The sequence below is a fragment of the Sorex fumeus genome, unplaced genomic scaffold, assembly GCF_029834395.1.
Source record: "Sorex fumeus unplaced genomic scaffold, SorFum_2.1 ptg000020l, whole genome shotgun sequence".
NCBI lineage: Eukaryota > Metazoa > Chordata > Mammalia > Eulipotyphla > Soricidae > Sorex > Sorex fumeus.
In genome coordinates this window covers 11058588-11076338 of record NW_026606077.1, presented here as the reverse complement: position 1 = coordinate 11076338, position 17751 = coordinate 11058588, and the positions used below count along the sequence as shown (strand labels likewise).

Genomic DNA, 17751 nt, shown 5'->3' with positions numbered 1-17751 from the left:
CTCTTGACCATTTCATCTCTGATCACCATGCGTATATCAGCATACTGGAATTTAAAAGGCCATCCTCAAATATAACTTACAACTCCCCTTCTTAGGAAATTCAGAAATTCTTTCCTCAGGAAGTTTGTGAAGGGTGGGAATATTTGGATTCATGGACCAACATGATCAAACCATCACCAAACTGGCTGTTTTATCTGAAATGCAGAAAAAGCTATTTCACATAAACATCTAGCAACAAGAGGATTGGGAAGTCCTGTTCCTCATAGAGAAGCATTTATGTATTTATCCCACACTCATATGCACTCCCACTCAGTAGAAGCAACAGAGCACCTAAAGGGACTTTTGTTCCGATGCAGTTCAGTTTACAAGAATAACTCACATACTCTATGAACTGGAAACCCAAAATGCCAGGAGAAGTCACACCTCATACCTCACTCCCAGCTATAGAACAGATAAGTTGATGGTGGCTGGAAGCACAGAGCCAGTTCCCCTGAACCAAATATGTCTTTCTGTTATTTTGCAGATGCTTATGCCTTTGAGTAGTGAGTAAAGCAAGGACTTTCCTATTCATTTTCAGTGGACCTTATAGTGATCTCTGGCTAAATGACAACTATTTCTCTCATAAGGCCATCCAAGAGCTGTAATGGAAACTCACTATGAGAAAGAACCTGAAGATCAGGCCTAAGTTACTTTTTTGGTTCATGCTTTCGCCCAGAAAAATTGGGTTCTCATAACTGAGCACTTACTATAAACCAAGAATTATTTCAGTGTCACACACGCATACATTTTTTAGTCACAACACACTTGTTTGGCAGGTATTATTGTCTCTATGACACAAACTGGGGAAATTATAGACACAGAGTAACTTAACCCAGGTCACACTCTTTTAAGTGGTGAAGAGGGATTAGAACCCAAATCTCTGGATTTCTTGCCCAGGGCTCTCAACAAAACTGTTCTGCCTCATCCACACACTCAAGGGGACTCAGCATGAACTACTTTGGTGCAGGGGTTATAATTAGTTGCCTGGTCCCAGTTGCTTGCAGGGTAAACAACATCTGATAAACCCACAACGCTCTAAGTATTTATTACATTGCAACCCAGCTGCCAACTGTCTAACCATTTTAATAAAAAGCTATTTTCTAAGGTTTATGTTTTATTGCGTGTATGACTCCCTTATTGGTTAGCATTTTGGAGTTGTGGAAAAGGTTATGAATTTAGAAACTGGCTGCATTCATATCATATTTAAAACTTAATGCTATTTTATTAAAGACATATGGGCCTCCAAAGTACACATATTAAATGTCATGTAAGAAAAGTAGCAGTTTAAATCATGGTCAAATTCATTTTTGACGTGACTCCTGAGGCTTCCCAAGATCTGAACTATTTCTTTGTAAATCTGGCAGTTTAACCACACTCATAAATCACTTTCAAAGCATATTATTTCTTAATTTTACTGCATTAGAGAGCATTTGGCCTACACAGTGAACTGTTTGTAGCAGTTATGTGAACAAAGTTGCACATTTAGTCATATAATGCACAAAATAAGAGGGGAGGGGAAGTGAAGAAGCAAAGCTTTTCGTTCTTTAGTCTGTTTTACTTATCCTATTCATTTTTATATAAGCCAATGTTACGCAGAGTGCTCAGATTAGCTCTCTGCAATCTCCAAATGCAGAAGTCACAAGTTGGTACTGAAGCTTTTCCAAACACAAGAAAAAATAATTGTAATTTAATCTTTTTGAAAACATCTCACGACTGAAAATTAGAATGAATGTAGAAATTAGAACCCCTTTCTTAAAAAAACATACTGAACCAGACCAGATATTTTTTATTTAATGTGGCTTGGTGTAATACAGCTCTTGGTTGTTTTCTCATTATCTATAGATACAATATCTCAATCTTGGGTTTTCAAAGGCTATTTAATGATGAGCTGATGGTCCTTGGAAACCAACTCCCAGATTTTACTCCCCAGTTTTCTCTATTTTATTATGATATAGAAGGGGGCCTGATTCTAATGATAGATTCCAGAACCTCATCATGGGTCTTGATTTACAGGTTCACCAAAGGAGCTGGAGCAAGAGTAAGAGAGCTGATGCAAATGAGAGGGCAACAAGGCACAGTTCTGTACCCAATGTCCTTTGGCATTTGGGAGCCCCTTTCCTCCCTGAAAGGAGACTTCTCCACTCTCTGCTGTTCATGTGAGGCTACTGCACCATCACTTTCCCATATTCATCTGGACCCAATGACCACAAGACCCTCTTTTCTCCCTCTTATACTGACTCCTCTGGTGCTTCCCTTTTGTCCTGGTTCCTTCCCTTTGTCATCACTTAGAGGCGAAGGTCGCAACCTACCTAGGATAAGCATGATCCAGCCTTCTTTCTCCTCTCACACTCTTCTTTCTCTTAGGTGTATTATACTCATTGAAGAATACTTAGTATATAACTTAGAAATATTTCAGAAGCAGAAGTCCTAAATTGAAGACATGCTATGTATTATATACGTGTGTATATATACATCCATATATTTAAATATGTTCATGATATTCCTAACTGTATTAAATACATTTTACCTACTGAATACCATAACTAGTTCAGCCTACCTTAAAGCTGCTCAGAAAATTTACATTAGCATACAGTTGGGCAAAATTATATAACACAAAGCCTGTTTTATTATAAGATATTGAGTATTTCATGCAATCTATTGAATACTGCATTGAAAGTGAAAAACAGAAATTCAAACTATGATTGTTTCTATTGAATGCAGATTGCTTTCATACAATCCTAAAGTCAAAAATAGCAAGTGGTTGGAGTATAAAACCCAGAAAACCCACTTAAGTCAGTCACCTGAAGTATGTTCCCCCTGAATTCATACAGAATCCCAAGCTAACTGTACAGAAATAGGGTCTAGGGAAGTAAATAAGATTTACTGAAGTCCTATAGATTCTATCTCAATTGAATAATGTCCTGAAATTGGCCTTATCAAAAGAGGATGAACCTGTTCATTTGGTTCTATCTTTTAGCTGCACTTTCTCAGGACACAGCCGAAAGTCTCTCTCTATAAACTAGGAACCCAGCACTCAGTGAACTTCTCCCACTCTCCCCCTGATTATCTAGCCTTCCAAACTTCAAAAAAACACTCCTTTTCTTTTAGCCTTTATTTTTGTGGGCTCTCAGGGTATGTCAGGGGTCACAAGAGAAAACTCATGTAAATCTGGGGTCAAAGCATGAGACTAGGGAGCCAACCAGTAAGACATGGCAGGTCCACTGGAACAAGGTTAAAGAGAACAACAGTTGGAAAACAGTTGAGAAAGACTGAATTAGGCCTCCCAGTCTAATGGCATATTATTATGACAGTCAAAGTCAGTTTAAGCCAAAAATCACCTTGTCTTTTCATCAACAAAATCTGATATACAAGCATGCCACCAAAACAAAGCTGTTTTGAAATTATACAACCATGAACAGGGGCCAAAGTGACAGGACAGTGGGTAGGGCATTTACCTTGCAAGGAATTTTATATGGTCCTGTGAGCACTGCCAGGAGTAATTCCTGAGTACAGAGCCAGGAATCCCTGAGCATTGACTGATGTGAATCCCTGCCAAAACAAGCCAAAAGGACAAAGAAAGAAAGAAAGAAAGAAAGAAAGAAAGAAAGAAAGAAAGAAAGAAAGAGAGAAAGAAAGAAAGAGAGAAAGAAAAAAAAAGAATACAAGTTCTCCCTGATTTGACACACTAGGGAATATGTTGGTAGAGCCTTATACATCTACACTAACTTAATCCTCACAGCAAACATGGAAGGAGAAAAAATTCTCTGTATTTACCAAGGATGATTAAAGGTAGAAGAATGATTTGTAATAAAAGAATAAATGTAAGCATGCAACTTAGTATGAGAATGGCCTCTGAGTGTAACCACAAATATGATAGACTATGAATAAAATAAGAATAATATTTTTCATCAAAAGATGGTTTTCCATCAAAAGAAACACTCAAAACTATTCAATATTGGACCTGTAAGTAGCACCTTGCTGTGTCATATGAAGAATAAGTAGGGACTGAGAGACAGTACAGAGATAAGTCACTTTCCTTACATGCAGCTGATGTGGGTTTGATCCCCGGCATCCCATAGGGTCCCCTGAACACTGCCAGGAGTGAGCCCTGAGTGCAGACCCAGGAGTAACCCCGGAGCATCACTGGGCATGACCCCAAAACAAACAAAGAAACAAACAAACAAACAAAAAGAATAAAACGTAATGGTTGAGTGTCGAAGAAGGATGAGTTCAAAAAGCCAAATAAAAAAATAGGAGGTCTCTAAGTCAGATAGTCTCCACTACAACACAGCATAGCAACAACAATAACCAAAACCCCAACTGACTTACTACTAAATTTCACTCACAAATTAAAAGCTTCATGAAGCTAAAGCACCACTTAAAATTCCCCACTTCAAAAATAGGGTGAAAAAAAAAAAACAGCACAGCACAGCTCAGAAGCCTAGACACAGAGCATTAGTTCGTGACTGAAAAGAAATAATGAGTTTTAATTCAGGTAATGTAGCTAAAAATTTACTGCCATATTTTAAAATGCACATGAAAAATAAAATTATCCTAAAATGTCCTTGGTGAAAAGACTGAGCATAATTGCTATCACTGACAATGGCACTGAACTTAGGGAAATTAACATCAAAGGAAGCCCCAATTATGGAGCATCTGTGCATTATTGATGGTGCCCTGTCTGTTCATCTAAGACACTTGACTCTAAGGAGCAGAAAAGCAAATAAAAGAGCTAATTGTACCACCAGCCTCAGGGACCCTCAGGGAATACCTGACTCTCATGCTGGTGAAACACCACTTTGCCTGGTCAGAGAGACAATGATGATGCATTTACAGTCAGTGAACTTATTTGGGCCTCTACTGTAGAACCTGGTGGCCACATGGCAAGGCACAGGTAGGCGAAACAATGATGAGGCTAAACCAAGCACAAGAGGAAAGAGCCAATAACTATTTGAACTTGGATGGTCTCAGAGGTCATGACAGAAAGAAATAAGCTCCCAGGAGAAAGAGGCAGGAAACAATATACTTGGGATCTACTTTATAGAAAGAAGCTTTGTTTTTCCTTCTTAACTCTTTAAGGAGTCATTAGGGAAGAAAAGGGCCTTGAATGGTAAAGGTATTTTTTCCAAAGAGAAACTCTGGTCTATGCATCAGGCCATCGCCAAGCTTAAGGTGTTCTGACTTGAGTGCCCATGAGTGGTGGTACTCACCTATGTAATCACAGTAGGCATTCACCTGGGTGATATCCTGCAAAGCACATATCAGTCACATGGATACAGGGTCCTCCCGTTGTTCATCAATTTGCTCGAGCAGGCCCAGTAACGTCTCCATCATGAGACTTGTTGTTACTGTGTTTGGCATATCAAATACGTCAAGGGTAGCTTGCCAGGCTCTGCCGTGCGGGCGAGATACTCTCGGTAGCTTGCCGGGCTCTCTGAGAGGGGCGGAGGAATCGAACTCGAGTCGGCCATGTTGGCTGCGTGCAAGGCAAATGCCCTACAACTGTGCTATCGCTCCAGCCGTCACATGGTTAAATTATTTAACTTCAACATACCTCTGCTCAAGTTAAATAATCCAAGGTTATTGACATGTTATTGAGTTCATGACTTTGTTTCTTGACTTTGGGGGAAAATCAGGAGAACAAGCAAACTTTCATCACCAAATGATTAAGATTCTTCTTTCCTGTCTTCTAGTCTTTTCTCATAGGACGAACTGCACTCCCCTCCCTCCAAGTTCCCATCAGAAGCCTTAACCTCTAGCACAGTACCCTTATTAGAAGAGAAATACGGACACAGAAAGAGATAATGGGGATATATATGCATCTAAGGATAATCACAAAGAGCATTGCAGGAAAGTGGCCTGGCACCTACAAGCCAAGGATAAAGACCAGGCTCAAGGAGAAAACCAATCCTGCCAATACCTTCTTCATCAGAGACTTCTCACCTCCCAAATGAGGAGAAAGTTCATTTCTATTTCTGTTATTTAAGTCACCCAGTCTGTGGTATTTTGTTAAGACAGCCCTAGCAAAATAGTACATCTGCTAGTAGTTGCAGGCAGTTTAGAAATAGCCAGAACTCGAGAGCAGAAATTGGGAACATGCCATCCTCATTTTCTTCATCTTCCTCGGCCATGAAATTGCAAATAAAGTTAACATATGATCAAAGTTAGCTTCAGACCAATCTTCATGATCTTGCCCTAACCACCACCACCCACCCAGCAATTTGGCATCGTGGCCCACAGGCCCAAGTATTCTGTAGTCTTCCCCAACTTCTAGAAATATTCATCTCCACCAATTGGTTTCTAGGGGGTGAAAAGATTGAGCCAAGAAGTTCCTTAGGTCCCTTTCTGAGCAAGGCAGGCCTTTCTGAGGTTTCAGAGTTCATGAGAATGGAGGAGGCAGCCATGACTGGCCTGAGGGATGAGAAGCAGGTTTGATTGCAGGATGAGAATTCTGATGTTCTGATGATATTCCCTTCACACCAGACTCAATTACTACCCCTTTTTCTCTGACAGTAGAGAAAAGCTTGTGGCAAGATATTCCGCAAAATCATCAATGAACTTGTTCCTAAAGGGAAGTTTCATGTCAAGCACACAAGTTCAGTTCCATGAACTTACAAACAATACATGGGTGGGGAGTTGGGATGGGGAGCATGAGATTTCATTTTGAAGGAGGTAATTTCAAGGTCAGTGTCCAACTATTCTCTGAGAACCCACTTTCTTAAGAAAGTCTCTTTAATATCTTTTGATGCTCTTCTTTTCTCTCTCTTTGTTTATTTTTGGTGAGGCATACACCCAGCCATGCTTACTTCTGTTCTCAGGGAATATTTCTGGAGGGCTCAGGGGATCATATGATGTTCTGGGGATTGAACCTGGGTTGGCCACATGCAAGGCCCTATCTGCTGTACTATTATTCAAGGCCCTGCTATTCTTCTTTTCTAAGATAAATTTGATATATTTTAGCCCTAGGAATCTAACCAGGACCTCACACATATGAGGTAAGTACTCTACCATTAAGTAACATCCTGATCCAAAATAATCACATATTTGGGGGAGATATTTGGGCTATACCCCATATAGCCTGTAGGCTATACCCAATAGTTTGGGGACTATTTCTCGGTCTCTACTTAGAAGTCACCCCAGAGATGCTCAGGAGATCATACATGGTGCAAGGGACTGGAGCAAAGATTGTGAGGGAATGCAAACAAGCGCCTTAACCCTTGTACTGCCTCTCTGGCTCATAACCACCTAGTTTTCAAGGTCTACATTTCAGGGTTTGGAGAGTTAGTAGAGCTGGTAGGGCAATTGCCTTGCACATGGCTGATCCATATTCGATTCCTGGCACTCCATATGGTTCCCTGAGTCCTCCAGGAGTGATCCCTAAGCAAAGAGTCAGAAGTAAACCCTTAGCACAGCTTGGTGTGACCCAAACCCCTACACCTGCAATTCTCAAATAAAAGCAACACTTCAAAAGCAAAATATCAAATATTATGTTCTAAAGTGGATCAAAAAAATGTCAGCATATCTATGCACAGGTAACCAGTCTCCATCTCTGTCATTATCAAGATCAACAAATGAGGATTTTTCAGCCCAGTTAAGAATCCTTTACTTTGCTCCTTAGAATTCAGGCAACTGATACCATCCTAGTGGGCAAGGTCTAGTGGCAAGCACATCAAAAGACTTTCTTGAATTCCAAGGACTGGCACCAGGGGAGTTACTAGTGGGTCTCTGTCAGCTGCAGCTTCTGACTACCCTATCTCCAGAGCTGTTACTCCCATCCAGACCCTCCCTGAAGTCTCAGAAAGGCTCTCAGCCCCACAATCTGCCCTCTGCAGCAACCCTGGACTGAATGCTCTGATTGAAAGACAACCTTGGGTCAACAGAGGCCTCCACAGATTTCAAAATACCTACTGTGCACAGAGCACTAGAGCTTCTTCTCCTGCATCAACAACGCTAAGGTCCCAGCTCATCCTCCAGCCCACAAAATTAGCCTAGCCAAGCCCTCTATTACCTGGCTCTTGCCATTTCTTACCTAGTCACACACTTCACCAAACTAGGTTCCTAAGAGTGGTCACATGGTCAAAGCAAGAAATTATAGTGAACTCTGACCAGGTCTTTCTATTCTCTTACTCTTGCTTCTCATCCTTCGCTTTGCTTGTTAGTTTTTAGGTGCAGAGTAGACAGAGGACATGTTCTGAGACTAACTTTGCTCCTTAGTTAAAGTAATTTAAGGTATACCAGGAAAGAATATGAGTGCGGGGGCCTAGATAAGGCCTAGAGAAGAACTTGATTCTACTTTGTTCTGTAATTTTAGGTAACATATGTAAATTCTCTGATCATCAGTGTCCTCATTTGTAGATTCAAGTGATAACAGTATTAAGTCACTGATATGCCATTTAGCAGACAGTACACGCTTAAATCACAGTAAATATTCTTTTTTACTCACATATCAGAAAAGTTTCAATGTGTCTGATATTGCCCCACCAAGCAACCTGTTTCTTGTTAGGCTGGCCTAGCAATCGGTGTTAACTAAGTATCAAGAAAGGATATAGAAATGGGTACTGTGAGTCCTAAACTGTCTTTAATGCCAATTCACCTCAAGCAACAGCCTAATCAACTGGTGTCATGGTACAAATGGGCAGGAAAGAATCAGAGAACAGACTGTGTGAGTAGATGGCCTAATAATCATTTTTGTGTAGTGACTACTCCTCAAAGTCTCAGTACCTTACAACCAGCTCCCTGCACAAAACTGCAGGTTTCGTAAGGAAAGCCTCTTTAACAAATTATGCTGGCATCACTGGACGGCTACATGCAAAAAAATGGTCTCAGAACTCTGCCTAACACTATGTACAAAAGTAAGATCAAAATGGATTAAAGACCTCAACTTCAGACCAGAAACCATAAGGTACATTGAAGACAGAGTTGGCAAAACCCTCCATGACATTGAGGCTAATAGTATTTTCAAAGATGCCATGCCACTGGCCAAGCAAGTGAAAACAGAGATAGATAAATGGGACTTTCTTAAACTAAGAAGCTTCTGTACCTCCAAAGAAACAGTGACCAAAATACAAAGATAGAATGGGAAAGAATATTCGCCGAATACACATCCGACAAGGGGTTGATATCAAGGATATACAAAGTACTGGTTGAACTCCACAAGAAGAAAACATCCAACCCCATCAAAAAATGGGGCAATGAAATGAACAGAAACTTTCATGAGATACCATGTCACACCTCAGAGACTGGCCCACATTCAAAAGAACAAAAGCAACCGATGCTGGCGCGGATGTGGTGAGAAAGGGACACTCCTTCACTGCTGGTGGGAATGCCGACTAGTTCAGCCCTTTTGGAAAACAGTATGGATGTTTCTCAAAAAACTAGAAATTGAGCTCCCATTTGACCCAGCAATACCACTCCTGGGAATATATCCCAGAGAGGCAAAAATGTATAGTCGAAGTGACATCTGCACTTGTTTGTTCATTGCAGCACTCTTTACAATAGCCAGAAACTGGAAGAAACCTGAGTGCCCAAGAACAGATGACTGGTTAAAGAAACTTTGGTACATCTACACAATGGAGTACTATGTAGCTCTTAGAAATGATGAAGTCATGAAATTTACATACAAGTGGTACAATATGGAAAGTATCATGCTATGCAAAATGAGTCAGAAAGAGAGGGATAGACATAGAAAGATTACATTCATCTGGGGGATATAAAATAACAAAATATGAGATTAATACCCAAGAATAGCTGAGATCAACACCAGGAGGATTACTCCATAGCTTAGAGGCCAGCCGGGTATTCTAGGGGAAAGCGCAGTTCAGATAGAGAAGGGAGCACCAAATAAAGGGTGTTTGGAGGATCCTCCCAGGAGGGGAGATGCATGTTGAAAGTAGACTATGGACTGAACATGTTTGCCACTCAATGCCTCTTTTGCTGACCACAACACCCAAAAGAAGAGAGAGAACAGGGGGGAATGCCCTGCCACAGTGGCAGGGTGGGATGGGGGGTTGGGGGGAGGGATATTATCCATGGAGGTGGAAAATGGGCACTGGTGGAGGGATGGGTATTTGATCATTGTATAAACGAAACCCAAGCACAAAAATTTGTAAATCTACAACTGTACCTCATGGTGTTTCCCTAATAAAATATAAATTTAAAAAAAACTGCAGGTTTCGTGGCTGGTGGGGTAGTGCTGCTCCATCCTCTAGTCAGATTTAGGCCTGTTGATGATGTCTCTCATGGTAAATGGTGGATATGAAAGAGGAGTGAGGGAAAACATGTGACACCCCATATGGACTTGACCCAGACTGGTACACTGTCACTTTGACTCTCCTCCCACTGGCTAAAATGTCACATGACCAAGTCAAAGTCATTAACTAAAGAAGTATGCACCTCCTTTAGTCTAAGAACCATGGAAAAGGTAGAGAGACAGGAATAATTTTAATTAAATTACACACTCTATTGCATCTCTGCTAATTATTTGACTTCAGAGGCTATACAAAATATATTATAGGCACACAACTCTACAGAATACTCTAAAAATGTGTCTGTCCAAATGTCTTTGGGGGAAAAGTGGATATTTGGGAGATTAAAAATGGTCTAGAGCTCCTCTGAAGTGCTATCAAATCAAATAAGTGTATAAGAGATACAATATGCCACCATGCTCAGCACTTGGGCAGGACCCAGAAGTTCCTAGGTATGGCTCTGAGACACAGCCACCAATACTTGCAGTTCTGATTCACTTGTTTTTCTATTATGACTTTCAATGCTCCATCTTCAGGGTTTGGCCAAGATACTGGAGACATAACTTTTCTGCAAGTTATCTGTGATTTGTAAGAGCTGCCTTCCAAATGCTAGGCAATAAAAAGCCACTGAAATTGCTTCCAAAGAGCAATACTCGGAAAGCATTTACTGGAGACACAGGATGCCATGGTGCTAAAAATGGAGAAATAAAAAATTCTTAAGTAACTCCCCCTCAAATTAATGTGGCAAACTGTGAAATCAGGAATAAGAGTAAAAAACAAACAAACTGAAAAATTTTGGCTCCTAAATGCACTGCCTAAGCATGTCCAAAAAAAGAAATTAATTAAAATTTTTCTTCCCTTCAAAATTTACTATAAACTGAAAATAGAATCTGACTATGTCTCTAGACAAGTAACATCTGTGTGAAAACAGAAAAGAACCATAAAACACTAACACATTCAGATAGAAATATCCAAAAAAAAAATTAACTGACACTTTTAGTTTTCCTCTGAATGTTTGGCACAGTGGAGAACTTTCAACATATATTGGTTTATTGTCTTTTTAACTGCATGTACTTGTGGTTTATGATGTTTATTTACAAGCAGATCCTGACTTTATGAAAAATATGTCTTCAAAGAAATATTGAGTGCAAAGTAAATGTTAGTAATTGCAATCAATCTCAAGGTAGATTCTGATAACCTTTCACAGGCTTGCAACTGCGACATTAAGGTAACAGGAGATATGAACGACAAGCATAGTGGGCCTGACAACAAAGTAACTATTTGTAAAGATGAGGCATAAAAACTGAGTAAGAGAACCAAAGAAACCACTTTCCTCAAGTGAACCAAAGTAGTCATGCTCTTCTAGTGCTCCTCTGTAGGACAGACAAAACAATGTGATAGCAGCTAAGAGTGGGAAAAATCACATTTTGACCACACACAGACTTGTAGATTACTCCAACACGATTTCTGAGAAAATCTAGTTTTATTATTGTTTGGTTTTTGTTTTGGGGTCACACCCAGCAGTGCTCAGAGCTGGCTTACTCCTGGCAGAGTTTAGGGGACCAGATGGAGCATCAGGGAAAATACCCTGGTTGGTCATGTGCAAGGCAAGCAACCTATCCACTGTACAATCTCTCCAGCCTTTGAGCAAAGCAAGATTTTATTTTCTAAAACCTTAACAGGAGGCAGTAGACTCTGAGTGAAGGCTGATTCAGGACTACCATGAAATGTCACCCCCAAATATGCCACAAGATGGAGAAACCAATATATCAGGAGCATGGTGGCTATAGGTTTCCCCAGGGCAATTCCAGAATAAATCGTGCATGTATATACCCCAGAATCTTTTTTATGTCCAAGCTATAGATTCAAGTTTTTACATTTTCTTGAGTCAAGGGTCCCTTTGCAGCTTTCCCAGAAGACCCTACTGAGGCCATACAAGTTAAATAAACCGGTAGGCTTTCACCATGGATCTGCCGTAGGATCTGTTCACAGCTCATTCTTCCGTTGCCTTGGCCACAACTCTGCCCTGGAGAAGGCACAGGAGCAATGGGAGTGACACGGCAGGCATGTTCCTGCCCTTGTGCAGCTGACATCCAGGGAATGACCTCAGCACCAGCATAAAAAAAGAAGCTGGTTTCCTAAAGTTTCTAGCCCCCATCTCTAGTTTCTCTTTCCTTTTTTAGTGGAATCCAAAAACAGAGCCTGGGGAGTCAAGGCACTGCAAGTGTTGAGAGCAAAACTGCGTGGCACAGTTATGGAGTGGGTGAGGCTCACACCCAGATAGCATCTAACTTTTAGTTTAAAAGGAAAACAAAAACGATTTCCACGGAGGTATACATACTCAGAAGTTTACTTTTTTTCTGTTTAAATACACCACAGTTCTCTTTCTCCCTGTTATTACCCCCTTTACTCTCCGCATCTATCTCTCCCTTTACCCCTCTCTCCCTTTCTCTCATGCACACACTATATAACCCCCCAAACGACAACAAATATACAAATTACACACATACACACAAAAACACATACCACACACTACAGGAAACACAGGCATAAAAACACCAATGACACGTTTTTAAGGTGACATCAACTCTCACAAATATAATACTTGGGAGACCACTATATATATGTAATGTTTGTAAATGAAAGGACTCAACTTTAAATAATCATGTCAAAGAAAAGACAACCATGCTCTTTGACAGAAAAGGGATGAATAATTACTAATCCAGGACATAATTAAGCAACTCTTACTGTTGGTTTCTTGAACTGTCTCTCTGATATGAAAGGCTGGTGTGCATGCCATGAACACCATCCTGGACAGACCCCTGAGCTTCTTTGATCTATATTACCCAGAGCAGTGAATGGTGTGAGTGCATGTGTATGTGTATGTGTGTGTGTGTGGGGGGGGTGTGGTTCACAAGCTGGTCAATACAGAAGTCTTTTTCTATGGGTTCAACCCTTTCTACATCTACCTTGGGTGCACTCTATGTTGACAATAGCATGATTCAATGGCAAACATTTGACAAAGATACATATTATCTTTAAAATTTAAAGGAGTAAAGCCTCATTTATTTTAAGTTCATTAACAACACACACACACAAGAGCACACATGTGAACACGTGCACACGCGCGCGCACACACACACATACACACACACACATTGTAGCATTAGTTACCACTTCCTAATGAATGACAGCATCTTTCCATAGACAAATTAGAGCTCAGACAGAGGCAGTTTTTTAAACAACCAAGCCAAACATAGCAACAAAGGAGAAAAGTATCATCATGAGAGAAGGCGAGTGAGAACTCTTACTCAACCAAATCAAAGCCTTTGTGACATAGCGGGGTTTATTAGTTCATAAATGATTTTGCATTTGCGTCAGCTGAGAACACCCAGGCTGCCAGCTCCCTGCTTCCAAGGCAAGAGATGTGATTGGAGAGGCATTTTCCATTCTCCCAAATACTTTATGTCAGGAATAAAATGAAAACAGCTCCCCAAATCATGGCCTCCTTGATCATCCATCAGCACATTCTGCTGAATAAGCACAGCAGGCCATTGCTACCTCAGAGAGGACAGAAGCCAACTTGAGATTCTGATTCCGTTATGAAAAATAGGTCTTCACCACGTATGCTCAGCACTGCGTCGGCAATTCATGGAGAGGAAATTGCTCTCCACTTAGAAGCCAACTCCGGGTGTACACATACCTCCCAGAACATACATATGTATATATACAAAGAGACAGACAGCATATATACACACCTGCATAGGAACAAACAAGTGTCTGTACATACTGCAAGCAGGCAAGAACCAGCATTTTTAACACCCATTTATTAATTCAGCAAGAAGCTCATTTGGCCTCTTTCTGTCTGCAAGAGAAGTACCAGTGCATATCTTAGAAAACAAGAGACAAAAAGGAATTGCCTGCCATTCAAGAGAGGCATAGTTAGATGGGAAATCAGGAAGAAAGAGAAATCCTTTACTGCACTAAAAGGTCAAGCATAAATACAACAGGGGTCTGGGAGCCCAGGCCTGTGAATTCTGGTCCCCGCTCTGCCTCCATAGAATGATGGGGTATTCCAAGGCAAGATCCTCATCCATTTCCTTCATCCATTAAGTGAGATGCACAAACATGATTTTTCACATTCTCTCCTGTTTGGAAACCTTGTTAACAACAAAGTTAACAACAAAGGGTCCCAGGCTTTCCCAGAGTGTTTTTGTCTCTCTTCAAATAATTAATGGGTATTTTTAAAGCTTAACCCAGTTAATAAAGATGTTAGAGTCAATCACACAAATATAAGCTAATTCTATAATTGATTTGAAACTAATTTGATTCTTTGAAGAGACTTCTGCTAAGATTGTCAATGACTCTGAGAGCCAGCTACTACTGGATTTTAAGCATTCCCACTGCTTTCAAAAGCAGGAGATAAGTTCAATGTCCCTCTTTCCCCACTGCTCCAGAACAGTCCTGCTTGTACATGTTTTCTCCATTTAAGCCTTCCTGTGAAGGCTTGAACACTTTGAGGCATGGGGGGTGGAGGTGGGAGGGGACATTTAACTCCATGCTGTAGGGCACAGAAATCAGAGGGGAAGAAAGGGAGCTCTGAGGTAAGGTTCAGGCAGAGTCCCAGCTCCAGCAACTGCTAGCCAGGTGACCTTGGGCAGCCAAGTTCATGACCACAGCCTGAACCGCTGCTTCTGTAGAATTACCTGATGCTCCCTCCTCTCAGCTTTGTAGGATTCATGAATCTGTACACACAAACCCTTAAAATATCCATAAACCACCACCACTTCGCCACTACACACACACACACACACACACACACACACACACGGAAGATATTATATTTAGAACCCTATTTGATTTCTCATAACAACATGGAACTTCCCATGTCAAATAGTGTGTCAGGGAGAAAAATTCTGATCTAGTCTACAAACTCTATGTATACATGTCCGTGAGGAATGTAGGATGGGCAGCAATCCAAGATATTATAAACAGTTCATTTGTCGTATTTTGATTTGGCAATGTTAGCTGTCTCTGAAATATTTTCACCCTTCCAAAGAAAGTTGGAGGGGAGCAAGAAATAAATTATTTCATTTGGACAAAATTACAAAAGCTGAAATAACTAAAGGCAGCCACAAGTAATCTGTCAAACCCATGCCTCAATAAGGAGAACCGTTAACACTTTAATAGCTATGAAACAAATCACTCAATTAATTTTCCACCTGCTGAAACAGGTAACAATACATTTATCTGCCAGTATTATACACTCTGTATCATATATTTCCACAACTGTTAGCAATTTTATTCAGCATAACGGGAAATAAGTTGCACCTCATGGATTCAGGGAACGAGAGTAGCCTGAGGTCTGCTGCCAGCCAAACTACTTGATGGAAGAGGTTTCATTTTTTTTCTGTTTTGGTTCTGTTTGTTTTTTTCTCATTCCCACTTAAGCATTTCCTGTGCATGTGCAGAGATCACTGTCAAAATATGGCGACGAAGTAGGCTTCCGGACAGCTCAGCCAGTGCTTCCCATACACAAGCTATCATCCCACAGGAAGTGACTATGTCCTTCCATGAAGCCCAGACAGTGATGGATCCCCAAAGGGGTCACTGGGGTCATCGAGTATCCTGCCCAGCCTCAGACTTTACTAAAGGACACCATCTCTTCCCAAACACTTAGTTTCCACATTCTTTTAAATCTCTGCATTTCAGAGTCAAATCTCTGCAACCTCATCAATAATGTTAAGATAATACCAGTCACTTCCATTGACTTGGCAGATTCGGCCAATAAAGAGAAAATCAGAAAACACAAATCTCAGAAACTCTAGAAAGCTTTATGTAGCGAGTCCACACCAGTCTGTGATCACGTGTCAGGTAAAATTGCCTTCCCTGCTAAAGAGAGCTGAGAGCGACTGTGTGCTCAACTGTGACTAGGAGAAAATTATTCTCCTCAGCCTCCTCTTCTGGCCCAAGAAAGCAGGGCCAGCTGAAGCACTAGAGTACTCCACCACACCTGAGAAATTATAAATGTTCTATACTTTCCTTCTTCTCCTTCCTGCAGGTCTGAAGAAAGTCTCTTCTTTTTAAGGAAAAATTCATCTTCAAGAACCATTCCTTCAGGATCCATGTCCAGGATATGACATACCACCAGGAAGATCACACCAGCCTTTGTTTGGTGAAAGGGATATCTGGGTAAAATCATCTTAGAAATCAGGTCCACCCCATCTGGGTCTTAGGAAGACCCTTTTTAATTGCATTCCTACTTGTGTCTGATACTGTATATCAGTATAATACAATTCTGATAGTATGAATGCATGGGTGAGACTTTGGAACAATCCTCTTACACTTAAAACTCAGAGAAGGTCACTCATATGCTCTTAAGTGTAACTTGGGAGGTAAGATGCCAATCACCGTTAAGAAAAAAGAGGTGGCAACTTACTTTGGGCTTCACCACCTTCATGAACGCGCCTCTGACTAATGCCTCCTCTCGCTCTTCTTTGGTAACTTTCCGGGCATCCAGAAACTTCAAATTGGGAAGCTTGTGAAGAACAAAGTATCTGGAAAAGAATAGTAAGACACAACTCAGGAAGCTGGGGGTAACAGTCTCAAAGATCCAAGTGCTTTCTCTGATTCTCAGGAATCTCTACCATCAGAAGTTTGGATCTTCACAACTATACCTTCTTCCTTTTTTTTGTTTGCTTTTGGGCCACACTTGGCAACACTCAGGGGTTACTACTAACTGCAGTAGGGAGTTACTCCTGAATTTGCTCAAGGGATGCCAGAAATCAAACCCAGACTGCCATGTGCCCTATCTGTTGTGTTATCTCTCCAGCCCCTGAGCAAAACAAGTTTTTATTTTCTAAAACCCACTGTACTCTCTCTCTCTCCAGCCCCTCTCTTCTTTCAGAAGGAATGAGCAATTATTCCTTGGGAAAATTAATATATTTCTATTTTATGAAGAAAAAAGCCAAACTTTAAAAATATTCACTAACAGTTATGTCACTCAAAGGAATACATACACACTTCAATTAGCCAATAAAATGCTATCGATATAGTTTTCTCCCCTTCCATTCTAAAATATGGCCTAAATTTCTTTACTATATAGGAATTCTATTACAAGAGACCTTGGATTGACATTCCAGACAATAGACTAGGGTCACGGTTCTCCCATTGTTCATGGATTTGCTCGAGCAGGCCCAGTAACGTCTCCATCATGAGACTTGTTGTTACTGTGCTTGGCATATCGAATACGTCATGGGTAGCTTGCCAGGCTCTGCCATGCGGGCTGGCGAGATACTCTCGGTAGCTTGCCAGGCTCTCTGAGAGGGGCGGAGGAATCGAACTTGAGTCGGCCATGTTGGCCGCTTGTAAGGCAAATGCCCTACCGCTGTTCTGTCGCTCCAGCCCAGACTAGGGTATGTATTATAATAATTTGCATGATCTAAGGATGGAAAAGAAACAAATGCCT

General features: G+C 40.9%; 1 protein-coding gene across 1 annotated transcript in view; it reads right to left on the bottom strand.

Moving 5' to 3' along the window:
• The window catches only part of LRMDA (leucine rich melanocyte differentiation associated), a 635497-nt gene that overhangs the window by 519898 nt on the left and 97848 nt on the right, over positions 1 to 17751 (bottom strand). Inside the window, exon 4 of the mRNA XM_056113521.1 lies at positions 16723 to 16840. Within this exon, the coding sequence (XP_055969496.1) occupies positions 16723 to 16840 (118 nt within the window). The remainder of the gene's footprint in view (positions 1 to 16722; positions 16841 to 17751) is intronic.